The sequence below is a fragment of the Neoarius graeffei genome, chromosome 10 (genome assembly GCF_027579695.1).
Source record: "Neoarius graeffei isolate fNeoGra1 chromosome 10, fNeoGra1.pri, whole genome shotgun sequence".
Classification (NCBI taxonomy): Eukaryota; Metazoa; Chordata; class Actinopteri; order Siluriformes; family Ariidae; genus Neoarius; species Neoarius graeffei.
The window spans coordinates 31,792,609-31,820,441 of record NC_083578.1 but is presented as its reverse complement, the minus strand read 5'-3'; the positions used below and the strand labels follow the sequence as shown (position 1 = coordinate 31,820,441).

Genomic DNA, 27,833 nt, shown 5'->3' with positions numbered 1-27,833 from the left:
ATTCAGTTCATGGACAGATGTCCTGACATTTTCCTTTAGAATTTGCTGGTGTAATTCAGAATTCATTGTTCCATCAATGATGGCAAGCCGTCCTGGCCCAGATGCAGCAAAACAGGCCCCAACCATGGTACTACCACCACCATGTTTCACAGATGGGATAAGGGTCTTATGCTGGAATGCAGTATTTTCCTTTCTCCAAACATAACGCTTCTCATTTAAACCAAAAAGTTCTATTTTGGTCTCATCTGTGCACAAAACATTTTTCCAATAGCCTTCTGGCTTGTCCACGTGATCTTTAGCAAACTGCAGAAGAGCAGCAATGTTCTTTTTGGAGAGTAGTGGCTTTCTCCTTGCAACCCTGGCATGCACACCATTGTTGTTCAGTGTTCTCCTGATGATGGACTCATGAACATTAGCCAATGTGAGAGAGGCCTTCAGTTGCTTAGAAGTTACCCTGGGGTCCTTTGTGACCTCGCTGACTATTACACACCTTGCTCTTGGAGTGATCTTTGTTGGTCGACCACTCCTAGGGAGGGTAACAATGGTCTTGAATTTCCTCCATTTGTACACAATCTGTCTGACTGTGGATTGGTAGAGTCCAAACTCTTTAGAGATGGTTTTGTATCCTTTTCCAGCCTGATGAGCATCAACAATGCTTTTTCTGAGGTCCTCAGAAATCTCCTTTGTTCGTGCCATGATACACTTCCACAAACATGTGTTGTGAAGATCAGACTTTGATAGATCCCTGTTCTTTAAATAAAACAGGGTGCCCACTCACACCTGACTGTCATCCCATTGATTGAAAACACCTGACTCTAATTTCACCTTCAAATTAACTGCTAATCCTAGAGGTTCACATACTTTTGCCACTCACAGATATGCAATATTGGATCATTTTCCTCAATAAATAAATGACTGAGTATAATATTTTTGTCTCATTTGTTTAACTGGGTTCTCTTTATCTACTTTTAGGACTCGTGTGAAAATCTGATGATGTTTTAGGTCATACTTATGCAGAAATATAGAAAATTCTAAAGGGTTCACAAACTTTCAAGCACCACGGTGTGTGTCTGTATATATATATATATATATATATATATATATATATATATATACACACACACACACACACACACACACACACACACACACACACACACACACACATATATACACACACACAGACACACACACGTATACACACACACAGTTATGGTCAGAAGTTTACATACAGTGACATGAATGTCATCTTGGATATGAATGTCATGGCCATATTTGGGCTTTCAGTAATTTCTTTGAACTGTTCTTTTTCTGTGGCAGAATCATTATACAGCATACATCTTTAATTAAAAAAAAACACTAGAATTTGGTGCACAAGTTTTAATTTTCTTTGGGTTTTCTGAAATCAACACTGGGTCAAAATTATACATACAGGGCCAAAAACTTACATACACTCACTTAGATTATTAATTCAGAGGTGCTGAAACTTTCAAAAATGTCTTTTTTTCTTGCCACACAGTTCAACTAAAGTTTTCAGCTGATCACATGAACAAAGAAAAAGCCTTCTGGAGGAAAGTTTTATGGTCAGATAAAACAAGATCAACTGTGAGCTACTGCTCACGTATGTGTACCCCCGCTCTCACATGTATCAGAATGCAAGCAATCGAAGGAATAGGACACTTATTATGAATGTTGACTTCAACAAATAATTAACCATGAAACAAGTAAGTAAAGAGTGGTGTTCTCCCCAGGGACTTCAAATAGCATCCTGGTAAACTGTCATTTTGAAATAGCATCAAAATCCACCCCATATGTTTCATAAATACATTCAGTCGCTAAACAGGAAGTTGATGTGCGACAGACCTGAAAACGGTATAGAACCCCCAAGCTGAAGCTCCGTACCAAATATCAAGCAGTTCTGATTTGTAGTTGCTGAGAAAAGTGTTACGAAAATTTTGTAAATCCATACTATATGTTTTGTAAATACATTCAGTCGGTAAACAAGAAGTTGATGTGCGACAGACCTGAAAACGGTATAGAACCCCAAGATGAAGTTTGGTACCAAGTGGTTATGATTTGGGGTTGCTGAGAAAAAGGGTGTTTTGGACAGATGGACAGAGGTAAACCAGTATACCTCCCTCCTTCGAAGCGGGGATATAATAATAACAACAACATCAACAACAACGATTGAGTTTTTTTGTCCACAATGACCAGAGGTATGTTTGGAGGAATAAAGGTGAGGCATTCAACCCCAAGGAACACTAACAACTGTTAAGCATGGTTAAACAAAGTGGATGGAATAATGAAAGAAGAGGGCTAACCTTAGAATTCTTCAGAATAACCTCAATCAGAAACTTGGACACAATTGGGTGTTCCAACGGGACAATGACTCCAAACACATCAAAGCTGGTTATGGAATGCATAAAGCAGGCAAAGATTAAGCTTTTGGAATTGCTTTCCAAAATCCCTGATCTCAATACGTGGACTGTGCTTAAAAGTTAAGTCCATGCCAGGAAACTAGTTCTGCCAAGAGAAGTAATCAAATATCCAACCACAATTCTGCTAGAAGCTTGCTGATGGCTACCAAAATCATTTGGTCAAGGTGAAACTTGCTAAAAGACGGCATGGGGGTGTAGTGGTTAGCACTGTTGCCTCACAGGAAAAAGGTTCTGGGTTCGAGCACAATGGCCGACCGGGGGGGGGCTTTTCTGTGTGGAGTTTGCATGTTCTTCCTGTGTCTGCGTTGGTTTCCTCTGGGTGCTCCAGTTTCTCGCCACAGTTCAAAGGCATGCAGTTAGGTTAACATGGAGCAGCCATGGCCTGAGGTTGGGCTGAAGTGCCCTTGTGCAAAGTATCTAACACCCAACTGCTACCCAGGCGCTGTAGCATAGCTGCCCATTGCTCTGGGTACGTGTGCGCGCATGTGTGTGTTCACTGCGTCAGATGGATTAAATGCAGAGGAGGAATTTCACTGTGTGCTTAAGTCTGTACTTGAGTGTACGTGTGACAAAGGCTTGGCTTCTTCTTCACCATAGCAAGTTGGCTGTATGCATATTTTTGACCCTGTATGCATACTTTTGACTGTGTTGATTTCAGAAAACCCAAAATAAATTAAAACTTGCTTTTTTTTTTTCTTGTAAAGATGCATGTCGTACGATCATTCTACCCCAGAACAAGAACAAAGAAATCATTGAAAGCCCAATATTGCCATATCCATGATTAGTGTACGTGAACTTTCGACCATTGTATTGCCGTCAATAAAAATAAATAGTTGTGTCGTGTTTTCTGAAGAGCTTTCCATTTATGTTTCATTTTTCCACCACCATTGAAACACGTGTCAGTTTACATGTAATGTATAAAGATGGAGTGCTGTGCTTGACATTTTAAAATTTACCGTTACAGTCAAAGTTCCTTTCAATTCGTTGCCTTTGTTTTTCACAAACTCCAATGCTTAAACAAATGCTTAAATTTGGGGCAATGCTGTGAGGTGATAAATGATTATGAACTTACTTCTCCGAGTTTGTCCAATTTGATGTACGTCTCCAGTTTCCCGAAGCCAATTTCAGACTGTGAGAGAAATAAACAGTAAGAATTTAGCAGTCGTGCTTCATAGTTGCATTGTCTGTCTGTTATATGTAATACAGCTATATAAGAGGAACCGAAGAGTCAAGATTTTCAAGAAACTATTGTGATTATAATAACCATTATCAGGCCTCAACGTTCACTGTTGACACCTTCTGCCCTGCAGGGCAAATGGCCTCAAAAATTGTTTGCACCCCTTGAGTTTCCTTTTCCCTTAAAATTTTGCGGTATTTTGGCGAGTTTTCAAATATACGGTTCAAGTCAATACTGATGTGTTTTCTAGGGGTATAATTGAGTTATTTAGACAAAAATACATGTTTTTTACAAAACAACATTTATTTTTAAAAACAACATTTATTTCTGCAACAGAAGAACAAGACAAGCCCTGAAAACATGAAACATAAATCAATATCATATATATATACATACACTACCGTTCAAAAGTTTGGGGTCACCCAGACAATTTTGTGTTTTCCATGAAAAGTCACACTTTTATTTACCACCATAAGTTGTAAAATGAATAGAAAATATAGTCAAGACATTTTTCTGGCCATTTTGAGCATTTAATCGACCCCACAAATGTGATGCTCCAGAAACTCAATCTGCTCAAAGGAAGGTCAGTTTTATAGCTTCTCTAAAGAGCTCAACTGTTTTCAGCTGTGCTAACATGATTGTACAAGGGTTTTCTAATCATCCATTAGCCTTCTGAGGCAATGAGCAAACACATTGTACCATTAGAACACTGGAGTGAGAGTTGCTGGAAATGGGCCTCTATACACCTATGGAGATATTGCACCAAAACCCAGACATTTGCAGCTAGAATAGTCATTTACCACATTAGCAATGTATAGAGTGTATTTCTGATTAGTTTAAAGTGATCTTCATTGAAAAGAACAGTGCTTTTCTTTCAAAAATAAGGAAATTTCAAAGTGACCCCAAACTTTTGAACAGTAGTGTAAGACTTACGTACGGTACTAGTACGCAATACATCTTTTTATATAGAGTTTAGGACACAAAACACACTTTGTTTTGCCTAGAATAATGACTAGCAATACTTTAAACATTATAAAACAGGAGTCTGTACTGCAGTACTGTCTTATCAAGTTTCCCACTGCATTTAGGAGGAAATTAAACAGCCTTTATAGCGTCGTTTACTATTTGAGACACAAAAGCACATCCTTCCATTCACTGAATGTACTTACTGCTAGCTTTTATATATATATAATATATATATATATATATATATATATATATATATATATATATATATATATATATATATATATATATGTGTGAATGTCCTGAAGTCAACCCGGGAAACCTTAGAGGGCACCAGCAACCACTCGTGATGAAAAGCACAAATGTGCACGTGTGCCTGAAGCGAGCCAATCAGAATCGCTGTTACAATTCGGGAAGAAAAACAAAACAAAATGGCAATCACAGGGGAGGCGAGGATCCTGGTTAATACATCTTGGTTTTTTTTTGTAATGTACTCGCTCGAAAATTATTTTTGGGCTTAAAGAAGCTGACCATAGGTGTGCCCGAACGGGCACAACTCACTAAAATATTTCTGCCTGAGCATCTTGGTTTGGCAAATCGGGCATTCGGGCAATGCCTGGCATTGAGGCTTGATTATCTACGAGGCATGTAATGATTTACCCAATTCACAATTCGATTCAATTCACAATACTGGGTTCACGATATGATTTTCCCAAGAGCTCTTAAAAAAAAAAAAAGAAAAGAAAAAAAATTAACAAAAAGCAGCATTTATTTTCCTATCATTTTCTTAAATTAAAAAGAAAAACACACAAAAAACCTTTTATTTTTCTTAATAATCAGCAATTACTACTGCATCTCAAAAAATTAGAATACCATGAAAAAGTTACTTTTTTTCATAATTTAATTCAAAAAGGTAAACTTTCATATATTCTATATTCATTACATGCTGGGCTCTACACCAACTTTTTTTTCAGGAGCACACGTGCTCCTAAGTAAAAAATTTTAGGAGCACAGGGAAAAAAAATGGGGGCACAAGCACAAGTAGGTTTTCATTTTAAAAGGTTTATTGCAGCGCAAACACACCAACCAACACATAAAATGCAAAATTCACTTGAGAATGAATGAATGAACAAACAAATGAATAACAAACAACTGAATGAATGAACAAACAGTAGCTAAACAGAGAGCAGAGCTCAGCAGAGCTAACAACATCATCAAGGACAGCTCCCACCCTGGCTCTGAATTCTTTGACTTGCTGCCTTCAGGCAGGCGTTACAGGTGCATCAAAGCAAGGACCAACAGACTCAAAAACAGTTTTTTCCCACAGGCCATAACCACCTTGAACAATTAGCCTTTTTCACATTACGTCACTTGCAGGGGAACTCATATCCGTTTTCAGCCTTTTGAATGGAAGAAGAGGTATATGGCGGCAACATATGCTAACAAAACTGTCATTCACAGATAAGATTGATAATAATATTGCGCATTGTTGTTTATCATTATGTTTTGTTAGCGACCATTCCAGTCACCTATCTGCCTTGTTTTGGAAAGGAAGTTTACTGACTTTCTATGGTTGCTACTTGTTAGCCAGCAGATTAGCATGCCACCTCTTCTTCCATTCAAAAGGCTGAAAACGGATGTGAGGTTCTTCTGCAAGTGACGTAATGTGAAAAAGGCTAATTACATGCACTGGCTGATGCCACTTCTGGCAGGTGCAACAATGCACCAACAAGGACCTAAAAGGACAATATTCTCACACTTACCTGATACAGTGCAATACTTATTACAGTGCAACCTCACAGAGCAACTTTTTAGTTTTTATAGCTTTTGTATATTTTATATTTCTACACTTTTACATCCATACCCAATACAATGCAATACCAAATACAGTGCAATATCCTGAGTTTTGTAGCTGAACTGAGTTTCTATAACTAATGTGCAATTAACATCTGCAACTCAACACGCCCAGCTGTATATATATTCTTTGTTTTTCTGCTGTGTTGTGACATGCACCATTTGTATATACTGTATATTATTTGTTTTTCTGCTGTGTTGTATGTTCCCATCTAAATGTTTGCGCTGGGGTGTGTGCTTTCCATCTCATTATATAATTTTCCCGCACCTTCTCCCGTCGTTCTAGCTTTCTTCACTACACTTTCTTCCTCATCCGTTCTTTTATTCTTGTTTCCACCATCATTGCTTTTAAAAAACGCCGTTATTCTCTGCATAGTGAATATATTTCTCAGCTCGGTCCGAACCAGTTCTCAGTTATCTCTCAGTTGAATGATCTGATGAATCCCTAAAAAGCATTTTTCCCACCTAATGCCACACCCACAACATACAACCGTGGGAAAGAGGGGCAATCACAGAAAGATGAGTAGAAAACGGGAAATGTTACGGGGGATATTTATTGTGATAGTAGGCTATTGTAGCGTCAGCACAAAAGCACCAGACTCAACTTTAACTGAAAGTGTTATTCAGTAGCCTAAACTTATTCAAGCTACAGACCGAGAAGAATAAAAATGCTGAAATCTCATGTCCCGGTAAAACGCACTAGCATGGCAGAACGGCAAAAAAAATGTAACTTTTTCACTCTTACCCCCCCCAGCTACCGTGGGAACCACCGCAGTGCAAGACAGGGGCAATGCACGCAACTACAGACAGGGAGCAAGGCGCAGGCAGAACACACACACACGCGCATGCACACAACACTGAACACACACACTTCCAACAATACAGGCCGTTACTCGTTACACTATATTAGGTAGGCTATCCAGTGCTGGATTTACATACTTTGCAGTTTAACGTTTGATACATTTTAGAATGTTAAACTCGTCGCGTCTGTGCTCAGTGCTTTCCTAAATTGTCGGCCACAAGAAGCCCTCGCACGAATGCGCGGTTTTTTTCGTCGTTCGCATGCCGAAAAATTCACTCGCAAATACGAGTGAAATGTGCGCACTGTAGAGCCCTGATTACATGTAAAGTGAAATATTTAAAGCCTTTTTTGTTTTAATTTTGATGATTATGGCTTATAGCTCATGAAAATCAGAAATCCAGTATCTCAAATTATTAGAATATTCCCTAAGATCAATCAAAAAAAGGATTTACAATACAGAAATGTCCAACTTCTGAAAAGTATATTCATTTATACACTCAATACTTGGTTGGGGCTCCTTTACCATGAATTACTGTATCAGTGCGGTGTGGCATGGAGGTAGGGTATTAGGCAGAAAAAGAAATTTACCAGTCAAAAATAATATTTTATATAATCCTGATAAGCGCCGCAGGTGCGAAGACGAGCGCCGCAGGCGCGAAGTCCCTCTAGGGGGGTCTGGGGGCATGCCCCCCCAGAAAATTTTTGAAATTTAGACTTCATTTCCTGCATTCTAGGACATTTTCAGGGTGAAATGGCGTGTAATTTTTGATCAGAAATATTGCATATTTTTACTTTGTATTTTTTTCAGTTTCACTCCTGAATGTATCAGATGTATGTATGGTGTTTGATTTGGTAACAAAAGTGAAAAGAAAATAAACAACAATGAATTGTATATAATCTTTTGATCTAGTTACAGTATTTAATAAAAAAAAAAACCAACAGTATTCTATTTTACCATACCCCAATGAAACCCCCTTGTTAATCAATGTATCACACATACCTTTTCTGTCTTTTTGTGGAAAAACGAATCAGTTTTTGTCACATTCAATTTGGGGCGTTTGTTGGGATTCATCTTGATCCAGAAGAGTGAGTCAGCAAAAAAAAATGCGGTTCTCCCGCCAAGAAAGAGGAAACTACAACGCAGGGTGTTTGGCAATTTTCGACCAATCAGAATTCGCGATTTATTCAGTCCGCATGTTACAAGATTCAGTGCGGGCCAAAATGGCGGAAACAATGAAATATTCTGATTTTTCATTTCAAGTTTTCAGTATTTTTCGTATTAAACTGTGTTTCTTACGATTTGTAAATGATGGCGGAACCACACACGGACTGGCCATCGGGAGTAGCGGGAGTTTTCCCAGTGGGCCGGTGGTTCAGCGTGGGCCAGCGGAGAAAAAAAAAAAAAAAAAAAAACAGTTGCGCGCTGGCCTTTAATATGATAAGCAATGTTAACAGTTTCTTTAACAAACTGTTAACATTGCTTATCATATTAAAGGCCAGCGCGCAACTGTAATAAGCAATGTTAACAGTTTGTTAAAGAAACTGTTAACATTGCTTATCATATTAAAGGCCAGCGCGCAACTGTTTTTTTTTTTTTTTCTCCGCCGGCCCACGCTGAACCACCAGCCCACCGGGAAAACTCCCGCTACTCCCGATGGCCAGTCCGTGTGTGGGCGGAACATAACTGGATTTATCGGATGACATGTGGGAGTATTCATGTGCGAAAATTTTCGGCATTATCGTCCGTTTCAGTATCCGTCTGTGTGTATACTTGCCCGTTGAAATCGGCAATTGCCCGTCAAATTTACGGGTGGACGGGTCTCTGCCTAATACCTTACATGGAGGTGATTAGTCTGTGGCACTGCTGAGGTGTTATTGAAGCCCAGGTTGCTTTGATAGTGGCCTTCAGCGTATCTGTATTTTTGGATCGGGTGTTTCTCATCTTCCTCTTGACAATATCCCATAGATTCTCTATGGGGTTCAGGTCAGGCAAGTTGGCTGGCCAATCAAACACAGTAATATCATGGTCAGCAAACCATTTGGTAGTAGTTTTGGCACTGTGGGTAGGTACTAAGTCCTGCTGGAAAAGGAAATCAGCATCTCCAAAAAGCTTGTCAGCAGATGGAAGCATGAAGTGCTCTAAAATCTCCTGGTAGATGGCTGTGTTGACTCTGGACTTGATAAAATACAGTGGACCAACACCAGCAGATGACATGGCACCCCAAATCATCACAGACTGTGGAAACTTCACACTGGGCTTCAAACACCTTGGATTCTGTGCCTCTCCACTCTTCCTCCAGACTCTAGAACCGTGATTTCCAAATTAAATGCAAAATGTACTTTCATCTGAAAAGAGGATTTTGGACCACTGAGCAACAGTCCATTTCTCTCCTTAGCCCAGATAAGACACTTCTGACATTGTCTCTGGCTCAAGAGTAGCTTGATATTAGGAATGTGAAAGTTGTATCCCCTTTCTTGAAGATGTCTGTTCGTGATGGGTCTTGATACACTGACACCAGCCCCAGTCCACTCCTTGTGAAGCTCTCCCAAGTTCTTGAATCAACTTTTCTTGACAATCCTCTCAAGACTGCGGCCATCCCTGTTGCTTGTGCACCTTTTCCAGCCACCCTTTTCAGGCTTACCCTCCTTGTGGAGGGCATCAGTGATCATCTTCTGGACAACAGTCAAGTCAGCAGTCTTCCCCATGATTGTGGTTGTGTGTACTGAACTAGACCGAGAGATACACTGTGTTCATACTGTTTTACTCAAACTCGAAATGAAATTTTCTAATATTTTGAGATGGGTTTTTTTATGTTTTTGTACTGTATGCCATACTGATTAAAATAGAAAAATGCTTGAAACATTTTAGTTTATGTGTAATGAGTCTATAATATATAACATTTTCACTTTCTTAAATAACTGATGGAAAATATTGAACTTTTTCACAATATTCTAATTTTTTGAGATGTACTAGTATTTACCCACATTTGTAAAGGTTGAAATAAAATGCGATAGCCTATTAACTAAAATATTCCTTTTATTAAAAATAAACAGCGAATAACAAATAGACCTTTTTTTTAATAAACTTTTACTACTGCCGTTTTCTTCTCTTCTCTTTAGCGTTCAGCAGTCTGTAAAAAGAGACTTCGGATTTCTTGTTAAACCTGTTAGCACAGTCAATCGCACGAAAGCTCTTTCCCGTTTTACATTTGGTCTTTTAGTGTATTTTCACAGCATTAGTGCTGTGTTACTTCCGCCTAGAGTGAACTCACATGCATTCTTACTATTTTACAATGTAATTACAGCTCAGGGAAAAAAAAACCCAACAGATTATGCGTCCTGATAATTGTGAATATTTAATCAATTCGAATCATCATAAATCTGTATCACGATTCATCACCACGCTGCATATTGTTACATGCCTATTATCTACTATGTTTCCTTTTATTCTGTTTTTTTTTTTTGCTTTATATCTTGTGTGTATTGCAGTTACACGCTTACTAGACTCAAAGGTCAAAGCCATAAAATAACTAATATCATCACTAATGTGTACATATATTAAAAACATAACAAAAGGCTTCTTAAAATCTCTGGCCCTGCATGTCCACCCCCATATCCAACACTTTTCTCTTCTTTCTCTTATGCCTGCTGGGTAGAAAAACACTTTGCTGACATACAGGACAGAAACTAGGCTAATACGAACCTAAGGGCACACTGTGTGCATCTACTGTTCCAATACAGAGTTTTGGGGGTTTTTTTAGCTATACGAGTTTATGTAAGAAGGTAAATATGTTCCCTCTATTCCATGTATCGTCAGTGTCTCCTCTGACCAACATAATATATGCAGTGTATTAGACATCATCATATCTACATGATATATTTCTCTCAGACACATTGCACAAGTTCTATGAGGGAAAAAAAAAATCGATTACAGGAGACATGTGGAATGTGAAACAGATAGAGACAGTAACACACCTAATATACACTCACTGCTCAGTTTAACAAGAACGCCTGCTCATTCATGAAGGTATCCAAATCAACCAATCATTTGACGGCAGCACAATTCATGAAATCAAGCAGATACAAGATAAAACCTTCAGTTAATATTCCCCATCAGAATGGTGAAAAATGTCTGATCTCCGTGACTTTAACCATAGTATGGTTGTTGGTACAAGATGAGCTGGTTTGAGTATTTCAGGAACTGCTGATTTCCTGTGGTTTTCAAACAGTCTCCAGAGTTTGCACAGAATGGTAGGAAAGGAAAAAAAAAAAAAGTGTGAGCAACAGTTCTGTGGGTGGAAACACCTTGTTGATAAGAGAAGTCAGAGGAGAATGACCAGACTGGTTCGAACTGACAGAAAAGCTAAAAAAAAAACCACACCCCCTCAAAAGACTCAAATAATCATCTCAGAAGGCACATCAAACCTTGAGGTGGATGAGCTAGAACAGCACAATACCACACTGGGTTCCAGAGGTGGACAGTAACAAAGTACATTGACTTGAGTACTGTACTCAAGTATACTTTTTGAGTATCTGTACTTTACTTGAGTATAATTTTTTTTTGGAAATTTATGACTTTACTACATTTGAAAAACAAATATCATACTTTTCACTCCACTACATTTCTGTCAAGGTCCTCGTTACTATGAAGCGGTTTTGAAAGTGGATGTTTTTTTCTTTTCTAAAACGTGATTGGTTTTTTTCGCAGGTGACACTGTTGCCCCTTTTCCACCAAAGCAGTTCCAGGGCTGGTTCGGGGCCAGTGTTTAGTCTGGAACCGGGTTTTCTGTTTCCACTGACAAAGAACTGGCTCTGGGGCCAGAAAAACCGGTTCCAGGCTAGCACCAGCTCTTTGCTGGGCCAGAGGAAAGAACCGCTTACGTCAGCGGGGGGGAGGGGGGTTGTTGTTAAGACCAACAACAATCGCAAGACCGCGAAAGGTCGCCATTTTTAAGCGCCGAGAAGCAGCAGCTGTACAAACACGAAGTCATCCATTATTGTTGTTGTTGTTGCTGCTTCTTCTCCGTGTTGTTGTTGCTTCGATATTCGTGACAAGGTTTATGCAAACGCAGCGACGTAATGACGTGGCTCCCCTTAGCACCACGAGCTATGGAAAAGCAAACTGGTTCTCAGCTGGCTCGCAAGTTGAACGAGTTGTGAACCAGCACCAGTACTGGCGCCGAACCAGCCCTGGAACTGATTTGGTGGAAAAGGGGTATGAGACAGCCTATCAGTAATCACTAGGGTCACGTCATGTCCACAAACTGTATAAAATCAAGATCCTTGATTTCTCAGCAGCGTTACTTGAACATGATCAGTTGATGGCAGAATGGAAGGAAGCAGTTGTTCTGGAGAATGCACGCACGCACGGCTATAGCTACAACCCATGTTTCAGTTTTCTGAAAGGATTAAAGATTCGTTTTGTTTTAATTGTTTGCCGAAAACGAACCACATCACAGCCTACAAAAACTCGCCATGCAACCTGTGGAAGCATATTGAGTTATATAAAGGTTTTATTCCAAGAGAAAGCTTGCAGTGAAGTTGTCTGTGCTTTTAGAGCTAGCGATAACATTGTAATAGCTGTGCAGTCTGGGTCGTCAAATGACTTTCTATGAATTTGCCCACCAAGTTGCCATCGCCTTGTCCACGGCTAACATTTACACATAGCTAGTTAACTTGGACACTGTTACTTAGCATGTAAAAACAGAGTTACGCTAACATGAATAACATTAACTTGTCTGAAGTCCTTTCAGAAATATGTTTTAGCATAATCTTGCCAAATAAACAATGTAGAAAGCTTTCTTTTCTAGTAGCATTAGCTACCCAATATGATTGAGTTTGAAAAGAGTCACTGACTAGCATCACTGACTAGCTAGCTTAATATTAAACCACCATGATGCACAGCATGCGTTCGTTTTGTGAATTCACATTTCTGTCTTTGGTAACGGCATTAGGTTTTGTAAGCATTGTGGCAATAATACAACAATGCATTGACAGAAAATATACTTTTAATACTTAAGTATTTTTTTTAAAAGCAAGTACTTCAGTATTTTAACTTAAGTAAAAATTTGACTGTACAACTTTCACTTGCATCAGAGTAACATTTGACCAGTGGGGTCTGTACTTTGACTTAAGTAATGAAGTTGGGTACTTTGTCCACCTCTGCCGAGTTCTACTCCTGTCAGACAATGATGGTAAAGCTAATACAGCAGCACAGCTTGACGAGTGCTACCATGCGAGTATGTGGAATCACAATAAGGAAGTGGTCGAAAACCAGCACGTTCTGTCAAAGCTCATAGACTAGATACGATTCTGTGGCGTATTTGAAACCGACCAAACTAATGTGTTGACTACTGTGGTGTTATGTGGGCTGCTGGCTAGCATCTTTAAAAGGTCTGTACTGTCTATTCTGTAGACAGTACTGTCTACTATACTGTCTGTACTGTCTATAAAAGTATGATAAAGTAACGATTATCAAAAAGTCAAAGTCCTCGTCACGCCAGAATCTGATCTTCCCAGGCAGTCTACTGTCCCAGTACTAACCAACTCTTTAAGGCGCATCAGTGTGGCCCCGATCTCCATTTCAATAACCCTCGGCCTCTTGCCGAGACAGCTAGGGTTACAGTGGGGGGCTAGTCCTCTGGTAACCATGAGAGTTTGACTCCCCACTCGCACTTGTATTGCAGCGTGCCTTGCCAGACAGTAGTAGGTACCATTTTTATGATGGTCTTTGGTATGACCTGACTGCGAGTAGAACTCGCGATCTCCCGGTCGAGAGGCGGACACGCTAACCACTAGGCCAGCTTGTGGTAGTAATGATTATACTTACTTAATATTATTAAAATAACAATATAAAAAGTGGGCGTGGCTAGCAATTCAGGGCTGGAGCCAGTGTTTGCCCTATTAGTTTTTATGGCCACAGGCCATGACTGGTCTATGGTAACTGAAACAAGAAGACAATCATCTATATCCCCCGCCCTGTATACCAACTACAGTATATACCAAGTTTCAAGATATTATTTGTCACATTTTTCAAGTTCTGCTGCAGGAAACCAACCCTACCTCTTTACACTGACCTCAGCAGCCCATGGCATAACCCTACCGGACCCTTGGTCCAGGTGAGCTAAAAATTTAAATTTCTCACATTTCTTAGTTTCAAAAGGCACAAATACATTATTTAATCAACACACACACACACACACACACACCACCAGCAGGCTCAAGAACAGTTTCTTTCACCAGGCGGTCAGGAGGCTCAACTCCCTCCCTGTTCTGCCCCTCCTCTGCCCCCTGCCACAGATTCTGCTCGCACACACCCCTTCAGCATCTGACATGTCATCCTCACAGTCCCCCCCCCAACACACACACACACACACCTCATCGTTCATTAACACACTGAACTCAGGGACCGCACATCTCACTTTACCTCGCCCATTTGCACGATTCCGCACTACCTCACCTTAACAGCTGCTAGTTTGTTTATTCTGCTTATTTCATGTTTACCTGCTATACCTCAAGTGCCCTTGACTGTTTGGTTATTTGTACCAATTTGTGTGTGTGTGGGTGTGTGTGTGTGTATGTATGAGCGTTTAGTCTAGTTAATATCTAGAGTGTTTATACTGTTTATATTGTCTGAGTGTTTAGTCTGTCTTGTTGTTATCTAGTGTTTATACTGTTTATATTGTTTGAGTGTTTAGTCTAGTTCATATCTAGAGTGTTTTATACTGTTTATATTGTCTGAGTGTTTAGTCTGTCTTGTTCTTATCTAGTGTTTATACTGTTTATTTATTCTGTTTATATTGTGAGTGTTCAGTCTGTCTAGTTCCTATCTAGAGTGTGTTTATACTGTTTATATTGTTTGTTTGTTTTTTCAATTATTCTATTTTTATTTATTGCATTGCCAGTTTGCACCGTGGGTCAGAGAGGACTGATATTTCATCTGTGCTGCATGTCGAGCATGTATAGAATATCTGACAATAAAGTTGACTTGACTTGAACTTTCAAGACCATACCACTCATAGTTTTCAGGTTCTGCTCCGGAAACAAAACCTACCCCTAAGACTAACCTGAGAGACTAAATCTGAAATTGTTTCCACGGAAACATAAAAAAACTTACATTTCTCAAATTCCTTAGTATGAAAAGGCACATCTACATCACATTGTTAACATGTATATCAAGTTTCAAATCTGTATCATGAATAGTTTTGGTTATATGCTCCGGAAAAGAACATTGCTCTTAGAAACTAAGTCAAAATCTATTTTCGATGTAAAAATTAAATTTTTTTTTTTTCAAAAATCCAAAAATAGTAAAAGGCACCAGTTCACATGTTGTTTGATATGTATACAAAGTTTCATGAGATCTTTAGTAGTTTTAAAGATCTGGCCCGGAAACGAAAACGTGACCGGACGGACAGAATCTGTTTCTATATCCGCCACCAAACTTTGTTTGGGCAGGGGATAAGCACTTTCAGTACTACAGGAGAAGACCACACCAGGTTCCACTCTGTTCAGCCAAGAACAAGAATCTGAGGCCATCATGGGCACAGAATTACCAAAACTGGCCAGCTGAAGACTGGAAAAAGACTAGATGATTAGCAAAAACAATCTTCAACTGCTCAATTTTGTGCCCATGATTCTTCACAACACTCATTTTCATGCCTTCACTCCTTCATCAAATGGCAGGGTTCTCCAGAAAATATGAAGTAGCCAGCTAAAAAAAATGTAGCAGGCAGCTCTGGAATGTGCAGCAGTGGCATAGGGTGGCACGGTGGTGTAGTGGTTAGCACGGTCGCCTCACAGCAAGAAGGTTCTGGGTTCGAACCCAGCGGCCGGTGAGGGCCTTTCTGTGTGGAGTTTGCATGTTCTCCCCGTGCCTGCGTGGGTTTCCTCTGGGTGCTCCGGTTTCCCCCACAATCCAAAGACATGCAGTTAGGTTGATGTGGGGCGGCCTTGGGCTGAGGTGCCCTTGAGCAAGGTACCTGACCCCTGACGGCTCCCCGGGTGCTTTGGGCTGCCCACTGCTCTGGGTGTGTGTGCATGTGTTCACTGCTTCAGATGGGTTAAATACAGAGGATGAATTTCACTGTGCTTGAAGTGTGCATGTGACGAATAAAGGTTTCTTCAGTGCTAATGCTAGGGGGTCTGGGGGCATGGCCCTCCAGAAAATTTTAAAATTTACATGCCTTCTGGTGCATTCTCAGCTCAGAAATTACCAACCATTTACCATAAATGTTTCCAGACGTGTGCGCTTGGCTTTCTCCGTTCCCCTCTGTAGTACGCTGCCTGGCTCTGTAACATAACTACATGGTGAGCTTATTTGGTGCATGTGTAATGTACTTTATGTGCTCCTGGTGTGGTATTGTGTTTTGTATAGTTTTAATTTCAGCATAAATATTTGCACACAATTAGTTATTTGCACTTTATAAGTATGAAGATTTAGCTAAGGAACCATACATTACTATAGGAACTTGGGCACTCCGGGTAGCTTCTGGATATGAAAACAATTCTTAGATATGAAAATATTAATTACAATTTATATGTACAAACCTGCATAAAACAAACTTTATATTTATTTGGCCCACAGAAGAAGGTTTTAGTTTCTTCTTCGGTGGCATTTTGTGAAAACCGAGTGAAATCGTCTGCAACAACCACCAACTGCGTCTTTACTGTCTGCTACGGCAGTGTTTCTCAAACTTTTTCAGACCAAGGACCACTTTGTCCCCAAAAAAATTTCAGGGACCACCTGTCACCACCACCCCCGCCACACACACACAGACCATGCATTTTCTCCTTATTGATGCTTGTGTCGGTAGTGTCAGGTTTTTTCCTCTTAACTGAACCTGTCAGCCACTTCTCCATCCTTGTTGTTTCACTTTCAGTAAATTAAAAAAATCGCCACGAACACGAGCTAGTTAGGATTAGCCTATTATATGTTCAGAATTTTCGTTTGCTTGTTTTCAGGTCTGCCTGCCTGTTTGCCTGTGAGGCAGAGATTTGTGAGGTGACTGTTGCCTAGAGACGAGAGGCGGAATAAGAGCACGTGCACACTACAAGTTTTATGTGGTGCAAATTCAGATGCAGAACGCTTTTTAAATAATAATAATGATGAAATTACAGGCCTGTTTGATTGCCGTTAAAAACAAGATTGGATAAATTTAACTTTCTAATAATGTTACAAAGCATACGCTAGCTTATCTTGAAAACGCTGACTACATTTGTAGATCACCTCGCGGACCACTTGAGGTCTCTCGCGGACCACCAGTGGTCCGCGGACCATACTTTGCGAAACACTGTGCTACAGCATGGTCATGTGGTCCGGCTCAGCCAATCAGAGCACGAGAATCGATCAACAAATATAGCATTGCTTCCGGTCGTGCTAGACCCGAGTCGAAGATTTCATGGTGGAATAATTGGATTTGCAGTAAATTACAGGGAGCTGAGACGATATAAACTGCTTGAACGTTGAAAGGCTTTTTTTTTTTTTTCTGGGATCAAGTAGCCGGCGCAGACCATCTGTGTAGGTGAAGAAAACCACTGGTCGCTGGTACTTGTGGACATTTCTGAAACGGTGATGTACGATATCCAAACCTGGCCAAATCTAACCCACTGCTTTAGCGTTTTAGCCTGAACACCCTTCTCTAATGACTTACTAACACTACTTCTTACATTTTCACAAAATGTAAAACCTTGTGTGTGTGTGAGGGGGGAGTGTAGTTCAAAGTTTTTTTGAAAGTTCATGTTCAAAGCCCAATGTGAATTAAAAAAAAAAAAAACTATTCTGTGAAAACTACATAAAATACAGCAGATTTAGGTGTAGCTTGGTATCAACATAAGCCACGACAGAATTAAATATTTAATTTATCGATTTGTTTAAGCAAAAACAAAGGGATATATGGCCAAATATTTTAACTTTAAAAGAACTACTTAATATCAGTTGATTTAAAAAAAAAAAAAAAAAAGATATTCAGTGCAGGTGAGTTAATCAGGAGTCTTTAAAGGGGACCTGAAGGCAAATTTTTTATTATCAAAATTCTATTTCTCATTTAATTAAATATCAGAATGCATTTCTGACAGCTATTTTGTCACTGCTATAGCAAGTTATGAGCGTTTGAAATATGCTTTGTAATATCAGTCCATATGTCAAAGCAATGGCCGTAAACAAGATTCGTTGAGACCTGTGCTAGACGTCGTAGGATGGAAGTAAAACGTACAGCGGAAATCAAAGTGACAAACATCTGCCAACATTGTCAAAAAACGCGCGCGCCCTCTTTCGAATGCTGATGTAATCAAGCCAGCAATTTTGTTTGTTTTGATAGCAATCAGGAAAGTTTGAAAAAAGTAGGCAGTAATCGTCATTTAAACTCATTTTTGTGCAACATTTCGTTTGGAAAACAGTTTTCAAAATGGCAGCACTGACACCTGGCTGACACTTCACGTTTCGAAGTCTCGCACAAGTCTCGTGAAGATCGCACAGATAAGCGACGCCTGCCGTGGACCGAACGAACTAAATTCAACATGGCTAAAAACCGAATAGGCTGATAAGTATAATATTTAATTGCAATTAGTTGCCGATACGAGTCACGATATAAGGTTACTAAAACCGAAAACGTAATTGAATAACACGTTAATGAAGAAATAAAGCAAGTTTAAAAATGACTTCAGTTCTTTAAGCAGGAAAATAAATAAATAAAAATTGAGGAACAAATTAACTAATAATAAAGGGGTTAAATCTGCACTAATAGTTGAATTTTATAAGTGTTCTCGAAGTAACTGGCTTACCAATGAAGCTCTCCGTAGTCTCCGACTCAAGGGTTTATCAAACGGAGGACTGTTCATAGCAAATTTTTCCAGATAACCCTCCGGCAAACGGATATCCACTGGCAGGGATAGACGCTTATTAATGTCCTTCAGAGGAAGAAAGAACATGGGTGTGACTGAGGAAGAAGAGTCAAGTTACAAACACATTTAAAATCAATAAATCTTATGGAAGAATAAGACAGTGGAATGGAAAAAAAAAAAAATCACCACAAACTAAACATTACTTTCATGGCAAAAAGCACACACCCAGAAAACACCGCACATAAATGCACGTGATATAAATGTAGCAATGAGGTCAAATTATGGACAGTGTATACAGTGCAAATTCAATTAACTGTGGTTTTAAATTATCCCCAGTTCACCATAAACTTGCTCCAAGATGTACCTTTGGCAGATTATTAGCCTTTTTTTTTTTTTTTGTTTGATAAATGGTATTTAAAAGTGGCCGAATTGTGGTGGATTCCCACTTTACGAAAGTAAGCACGGTTTGTAGAGAACATTGTGATGCACTGTGTTACACGTATTTAAAAAATAATTATTTTTCGAGTGAAAAAAATAATAGGTTTGGTTCACATCAGGTTACGTTTCACAGACAGCCAAAGGGAAGAGAAGACAAAATGACACCGCTAATGGATAGCGATTTTAAATAAAACAACTCCTCAGCAAAAAATGCAACACAGGCATTAAGCTCTGCTGTTAACGCCCCAAGTATAACCCGAATGCAGATGAATCTCCATTCATATTGCTTTCTTTTTGCATACATCGTCATTGATCATTAGCAGGCTGAACAGTACAGCTTCAGTATAAACATCAGAACTAAAAACATTTACAATTTACGCTTGTATAGACCCCTTCGCAGTAAACGTCATTCATACGTAAGAGGAAATTGCGCGCGCAGCCTGGACCCAAAAAAGACTCAGCGATGCCTAGTTGTTGTGTTGTCGGGTGTCAGAATCGTAGCAGTGATGGGGTTAAAATGTTCAGAATTCCAGCAGGATCTCACCCATTCCAAAAAAAAAAAAAAATCGCCGACGTCTATGACTACAAGCCATCAAACGTGTAGACTGGGATGAAAGCACTATCAAAAATGCGCGGGTTTGCAGCGCCCACTTCATCACAGGTAAGAGCAGGCTATTTATTAAACCTTTCTTTTTTACTCTTTCTAGTCTTCGTTTATTGATGTAGCAAAATACTTTGGTAACGTTTGTCTGATTAGCTGGGTCATAGTTACACAATGTAATGAATATTGTTAGCATGTTAGCTTAGCTTTGCATGCAGTTTTGTTTGTAGGAGAGGTCTCGCTTGACTCAAGCAGTCCAGATTTTGTGCCATCATTATTTGCGTATGCTGAAAATCACAATTTTAAAGCAAGGATGGAAAGGTAAAATTGTGTGCCCTCGCTCTAAATGCCAACTTACGCTGACTGCTCTAACCTAGCTCCCGCCCCGTTCAGTTTCATTTCTGCTCTCTGCCTCTCGCTTTTTACGCAGCTCTGATTTCTCTTAGCTGCACTCTTTACACCATCATTCCTTTCATGCCATTACCTCCTGCAAATTGCTGTTTAGTGTTGGTATTTGCTGTTGTAGCTAAAGCCACATTGCCATCACATCACTGGCATAATTTGATTAAAACAAAATGAATATGAATGTCCCATTGTTAATCAAGTTGTACATGCCCGCACATAACAATCATATGCGTCTAAAGACTTGTAGGCACGAAGTTTTTCGTGGGTGTACACTGAAGTCTTGTCAATAAGGTACGAGTATACTGTATATCTGGCCATTGTATACCAGGGAACTTACTAACATCGTCCGTCCACTCTTTAATTAAATACGGATCCGGTAGCGATGTCCAACTGTTAGAGTTAACTTATTTATGTAGCATTCTCGATCTTGTAACGACAATTGTTTGGCATAATCTGACAGCTCATAATGCCGGTCTATGGGCAGCGCCATTGTTTCTGAGTCCAGGCTGCGCGCGCATCCTGGCAACGGTCGGTTTGTTTACAAACATGCGAAGGGGTCTATTGTTGCACGTGTGTGAGAGAGAGTTTATATTATGGATCGTGATGTAGATGATTGTGTATTACCTCGTTGCAGATACGCCGTGAGTGGTTGTTGCGCATTCGCACTCGGACAGGACTCTGAACCTCATCAGATGAAGTCCCTGATGCCTGATCACTCTCTCCATCAGACCCCATTTTCACATTTTCATGCACTATGCCTTCAAACACACACACACACCACTATGACAGTAACTCACCAAATCTTAGTACACCTATCATTCTAATAGAAGCAGTATCTAACAGAGTACCCTGATGATTGGCAGGAAAATCACTTTGCATTAAAAACAGCTTTAAATCTACACATGACTTATAGATGGCCTTTTAGAGACTCTCTAGGAACCAGCTGATGCCAGTTTTGGGATGGAACATTTAAACAGAAGAGTGCGACAAAGAAAGTAACAAGAAGACCGAGTCATCTATATCCCCCGCCCTATATACCAAGTTTCAAGATATTATTTGTCACATTTTTCAAATTCTGCTGCAGGAAACCAACCCTCCCTCTTTTCACTGACCTCAGCAGCCCAGGGCATAAACCCACCGGACCTTTGGTCCAGGTGAGCTAAAAATGACAATTTCTCACATTTCTTAGCATCAAAAGGCACAAATACATTACTTAATCAACATACACACCAACTTTCAAGAGCATACCACTCATAGTTTTCAGGTTCTGCTCCAGAAACAAAACCTACCCCTAAGACTAGGGTGACCAGATTTCTCGAGTCTAAAACCGGGACACTTTGCGCGTGACCGTGATACTCGTGCACGCACACGTGTTTTGACTGTGAAATAGAAATGACAAAATCCGAGGAAACAATTTTATCAGGGGGTCTGGGGGGCGCAGGGCCCCAGAAGCTGAACAGATTTTGTGCATATTGATAGATTTGAAGCATCTCCTGAAAGCAAATATTTTCCTCAACCATGCCATTTAATTTGAACTGTTATTATTATGTTGAAATAATACAATATGAACTGATTTACCTTTTAACTGATAAGGGTTCACTTGAAGAATGAAAATATATCAATAACATACCTCATATTGTAAATTCACTTATATTCTTGTGTCGATTCGTATCAATTCATTGGGTACCATAATGTCTTTTCCAGGGGGGAAATTCTAGACTGACTATTAAATAATAGTCACTAATGTTCTTGTTTTTGAACTGATTCAATACCAAAATGTCTTTCTTGTTCATGATAGACAGATTCTAGTCAAAAACTATATACAACTATTTACAAGTCAATATTTATATTTATTTCCTTTTCTTTGTTAGCAGTTTCTTCAGCTTAGAAAGCCTACTCTTTTCTTTCTGACTTTTTATATGGCTTTTCCTTGCTCTTTCGGTCTCTCTTTCATTAGCCTAGTAAACTAGACCCACCCGCCTAGCAGCCAAAAATATTTTTGCCTAGCGAATGGGTCTAGCCTCGCACCATATAAACAAAAACACCCCGGGCATCAAATCGTGCCCGCCAATCACAACGCAAGATTTTTGTTTGGATTCTTTGGGCGGGCTTTTGCAGGAGTGACGACAAAGCTGCGCGACGCTGGAGAAAGCGCAACAGGAAAGATGGCTACGGGCTAGTGAACAGCGCACGTTTGACTCCGCTTTGGAATCAGTTTTAGAAGAATTAGACTTGGAGTTTTCGTTGAAACATGAGCAGGAAGAGGCTCTCCGCTCATTCCTTTTCAAGAAGGACGTTTTCGCTGTTTTGCCGACCGGCTATGGCAAAAGTCTGATCTACCAACTGGCTCCGCTCGTAGCCAAAAGGATGGGGCTAGTTTGTGCAGTACGAAGAATTAATAAACAGCTTTGAAACATTACTTTTTGATTGTTTCTTATTTTCCCGTTATTTTAAATTTAAGGGAAATTATTTCACCAAACACCACTAAATAAAAACTCTCAAAAACAGTTTAAGCAAACCCTTGAAAAACACTTGCAAAAAATAATGAGTGTATGTTAAGTATGTGGTACAGACTCCAAACTTGTGGTCATTATCTCCAAACTTCTTAATATCTAGAACCCATTTATTAATTAATACGCATTTTGAAAAATTATTTATTTCAAGGTCTCCCCCACTGCTTTCTGTCGCTCTGACTACGTCACAGTCACTGTTGCGCTGATTGGTCAGAGCGTTGGCCTATACGCACAGAGACAGTTTGAAAGACAGCGGTTTGTTCCTCCCACCCCCGTCGGAAATGTCTACGGATCGAGGCCAGACTAAATATTCACATTTAGTCTGGCTTGCCAGGCTACTCTTTCATTACATATTCATGATAACAATGAACATTATGAACAATAACATAAGTTAAAACTACATAAATAATAAATGTGAACAAGATGGTCTACCTGGTAATCTATAGTTCAACAGCTTCAATTTCACCAATTCCGCATGTTTTTTTCCTTTAACATGGTCAACCAAACGCGTTCTTCCACCAGAACCGTACTTCACATCCTGATGGCACAAGATGCAGTAAGCTTTCCCCGGTTCTTTTATTTTCCGTATGTGCTCATGGAGATATTCACTACCGGCTTTAAACTCCAGCCATCGCCAATTCCATGGATTTTTGATGCCGTTTTCCTTGTCAATGTTTTTGACATCGTCGGTCTCACCGTCCTCCCTCTGAACGATGTCCCTCCGTGACGCGGACATACCGCGAAATTCTCCTTTTCAAAACCATTGATATCGAAAGCATGTTTAAAGAGCACAATGGTAAAACGAAAAGAACACAAGATTCGCGCCATGGTTTGTAAGCATGGCACAAATGCCGTAAACTGGTCTGTCATTGTCGCAAAAGAAAAAAGATACCAAAAAAATTAATGTCGTTACAGAAAGAACAATTTGCGGTAGGCTCTTTCCCAGACTCGCCGGCTCGGTGACACTCGCTGTACGAGACTACTAGCGGTCGGTAGACAACAACCCCTACCCCCCAAATTTGTTATTGCAAAATTAGATGATTTACTAAAATTATATTTTTGGCGGCCAAATTCGCGGAATTCCGCGGATCCGCGGATTTTTCACAGCCCTGAAACATGCGCCGGCTCAAACCATGGCTCAGACAGGTGCTTTTATCATTTTGTAGAAGCTCACTTTTATCAACATTTCAGAGAATAATCAAGTATTTTCTTGTTATCTACATGTACTTCTATCACAATTCAGTTAAAGTAAGAAAATCAGACAACAGATGTGATGATAGGGAATAGGCCAATAGCCTAAATTTCAACTGATTTATTTCACCTTTGTGAAAACGCCAAGAAAATGCATTGCTTGCATATTAACATCAACATTTTATGCGACGAACTTTTTTTTTTTAAACAATAGGCTATGCATTGTAACAGGAACGAGCGCATGAGCCTAATCGCTGTCACCTCCGAACCTTTCCCCAAAATGCCTCTGTTTAATCTTAACCAGTGTAGGCTATTAACTATTTTGAAAACGTGAACCCTGAGTTGACAACAGCATCAAACAAGTCAAGACAATCTGTGGTACAGATTAAGGACAAATGAAACAGATGAAAGACAACAAAAAATGTTTCAGAAACACAGCCACCCACCCTAAAGAAGATGCCATTTTATTGCATATATTTACATGATGAGTGAATTTGCTCCAGTAGCGCTTTATTGCCCGAGAGCCTGCTGTGAAACTGCGAATAAGTATCGTCGAAATTGGCCCGGGTAATGAGCAAGGCTTCGAGAGGAGGCACGATCATGCGATTCCTCTCGTCAGTCAGGTGTTACTCATGAGTGAAAATATTCGCTCAACTGGAGCATTGGTGCCAGGTAGGTACATGGCAAACTGGCAAAGCTGGCTGACATTGCTGCAAGGAATCTCCCTACTTTTGAAGTGCGCGAACATCTCTGCCCAGCGCTCATCCGTTCGGCATTGCCACTAGCGAAAAAAAACGTTATAACGCGGCCTCTATATTGTAACATTGTACAAATAGATACATTGTAAGGTTGACTGCACGCACACGCTCATTGATGCTGAATTGCTAGAAGCTTTATTGACATCTCGTTGGCTATATATGATCGCTGTAACCGGGACAGTTTGTTAGTGTTTGGTGTAAACCGGGACATTTCAGCGTCCCGACGGACCTTTGTCGGGACTGGGGACATGCGACTCAAAATCGGGACTGTCCCGGTCAAACCGGGACGTCTGGTCACGTTACCTAAGACTAACCTGAGAGACTAAATCTGAAATTGTTTCCATGGAAACATGAAAAATAAAAAATAAAAATCTCTCAAATTCCTTAGTATGAAAAGGCACATCGACATCACATTGTTAACATGTATACCAAGTTTCAAATCTGTATCATGAACAGTTTTGGAGATATGCTCCGGAAACGAACATTGCTCTTTGAAACTAAAGGCCAATTTATGCTGACAACGCAGTCCTCGCAGACGGCGTCGCAGATAGCGTCTGCGTAGCCCCCCCCCCCTTCGCAGACGCTCTGCGCGCACCTCCCAAAAATTGTGACCACCGCAGAAGCCTCGCAGACAGCGTCGCAGACAAGAGGGCTCTGATTGGTCCACTCTACATCCGCTGTACACGCACTTCCGCTTCCCTACTTTCCCGGTTTGGTTTGTTTTCACGACCGCCATTTTTAAAAACACGAGCGAAGATGGAGCAGCACGAAGAGCGTTTGATCGAGGAAGTGAGGAAGTACGTACATCTATACGACTCCAGTTCTAGTCATTATAAGTAACCGGAGGATAAACACTCCACTAACCACACCCACCAACTACTCCTAGCGATTTCGCGACTTCCCGCCCCCTTGCATTGTGGCGGTGAATAACATCGCGCACGCCTATTACTCCCCGCTCAACGATAAATTACAACTGTCTGCGAAAAGCTATCTGCGAAAGCCTTGTCGCAAGAGCATGCAGAGGCCCCAAGTCAAAATCTATTTTTTATGTAAAAATTTGAAAAATACTTTTTTTTTTTCAAAAATCCAAAATAGTAAAAGGCACCAGTTTACATGTTGTTTGATATATACAAAGTTTTATGAAAAGATCTTCAGTAGTTTTAAAGATATGGCCCGGAAACAAAAACGTGACTGGATGGACAGCTGGACGGACGGAATCTGTTTCTATATCCCCCGCCCAAACTTCATTTAAGCAGGGGATAATAAGATCCAGTGGCTGAATATACTGCAAATCACAGTTTTCTGTCTGATGATACAGAAATTACTTGATTACCACCTCGCCCACGATGGAGCAAGCAGGGTGAGGTATTGTACTCAGTGTGGTTTTTGTTTGTTTGTGTGTCTGCCTGTTAACAATCTAGCGTCTAGACGGTTGCACCGATTGACTTCAAATTTTCAGGGTAGGTGGGCAATGGTCCATAGATTACCTGATTAAATTTTGGGGGTAATCAGGTCAAGGTCACTGGAAAGGTCAACATTTCGGTCAAAATAAGATTTTCTATTATAACTCAAAAGCGGGGGCGGCACGGTGGTGTAGTGGTTAGCGCTGTCGCCTCACAGCAAGAAGGTCCCGGGTTCGAGCCCCGGGGCCGGCGAGGGCCTTTCTGTGTGGAGTTTGCATGTTCTCCCCGTGTCCGCGTGGGTTTCCTCCGGGTGCTCCGGTTTCCCCCACAGTCCAAAGACATGCAGGTTAGGTTAACTGGTGACTCTAAATTGACCGTAGGTGTGAATGTGAGTGTGAATGGTTGTCTGTGTCTATGTGTCAGCCCTGTGATGACCTGGCGACTTGTCCAGGGTGTACCCCGCCTTTCGCCCGTAGTCAGCTGGGATAGGCTCCAGCTTGCCTGCGACCCTGTAGAAGGATAAAGCGGCTAGAGATAATGAGATGAGAACTCAAAAGCGGTTGCCGATAGACAAATGTTTACTGTTATGAGCATTTAGGAACTCCCATATGGCCTTTCATTTGGCACCATGATCTTTGACCTTGAAAGGTCAAACTCAAGGTCACGGATTTTCAGAGGGCTGTAGCTTGAAAATGGTTGACGGTAGACAGATATTTACCAACTTATAGGATGTGCCATATGGCCTTTCATTTGGCACCATGATCTTTGACCTTGAACGACTTTGAAATGTCACACTCAAGGTCATGGATTTTCATAGGACTATAACCTGACAGCTGACGATTGTTACCATTATCAACATATAGGTATAAAATAAGTGCTGCGGGGTGAGGTTTGTTTTGCCTGGCAACACTTGTGTCAAGAACCACTAACCTGGACTACTACTTAATGTTACTAATAATCTAACTAAACGTATATCTTCCAAAGCTTAATGTGCAAGACTAAGTAAAGAACTGCACTTCGGGACAATATTTATAGAAGCCCTACAGTTGCTTTTTTGTCTGACCGTTTTAACATATGCATCACTTGTGTAAAGAACAACGTCAAGCCTAACTCGTGCTTCATCAAAAGTGCTTCTGACAGCAGATTAAAACAACTTTAGGGAAGTCCTGGATGTTCACTGGACTTCTAAACAGTGGGAGATTCCTTGCTGTCTATCAGATAAAGGAGTGTAAATAGTAAGTAGCAAGGAGTCATGGGCAAAAGGGGATTTGTTGTTTTGTCGCTTGAGGAAAAAATAAAGAAAACATAATGAGGCTCCTGAGTGGCACAACAGAAAAAAGGGTTCGCCTTATCTTTGGGAGATCATGAATTTGAATTCTCATGATGCCACACACTTCCATCTTGGCAGTGCTCTACTGGTGGAAGGAACGACATGACTGTATCCCCAGT

The 27,833-nt window shown here is 40.3% G+C and overlaps 1 protein-coding gene across 3 annotated transcripts in view; it reads right to left on the bottom strand.

Moving 5' to 3' along the window:
* Positions 1-27,833, bottom strand: part of LOC132893018 (cyclin-dependent kinase 17) — a 132,885-nt gene that overhangs the window by 45,330 nt on the left and 59,722 nt on the right. For 2 of the 3 annotated variants that reach the window (XM_060931710.1, XM_060931711.1), the window contains exons 3-5: positions 21,144-21,277; positions 19,016-19,141; positions 3,511-3,567 (exon numbers count right to left, since the gene is read on the bottom strand). In XM_060931710.1, coding sequence (XP_060787693.1) covers positions 3,511-3,567; positions 19,016-19,141; positions 21,144-21,277 — 317 coding nt within the window. The remainder of the gene's footprint in view (positions 1-3,510; positions 3,568-19,015; positions 19,142-21,143; positions 21,278-27,833) is intronic. The other variant, XM_060931712.1, reaches the window with a different exon arrangement.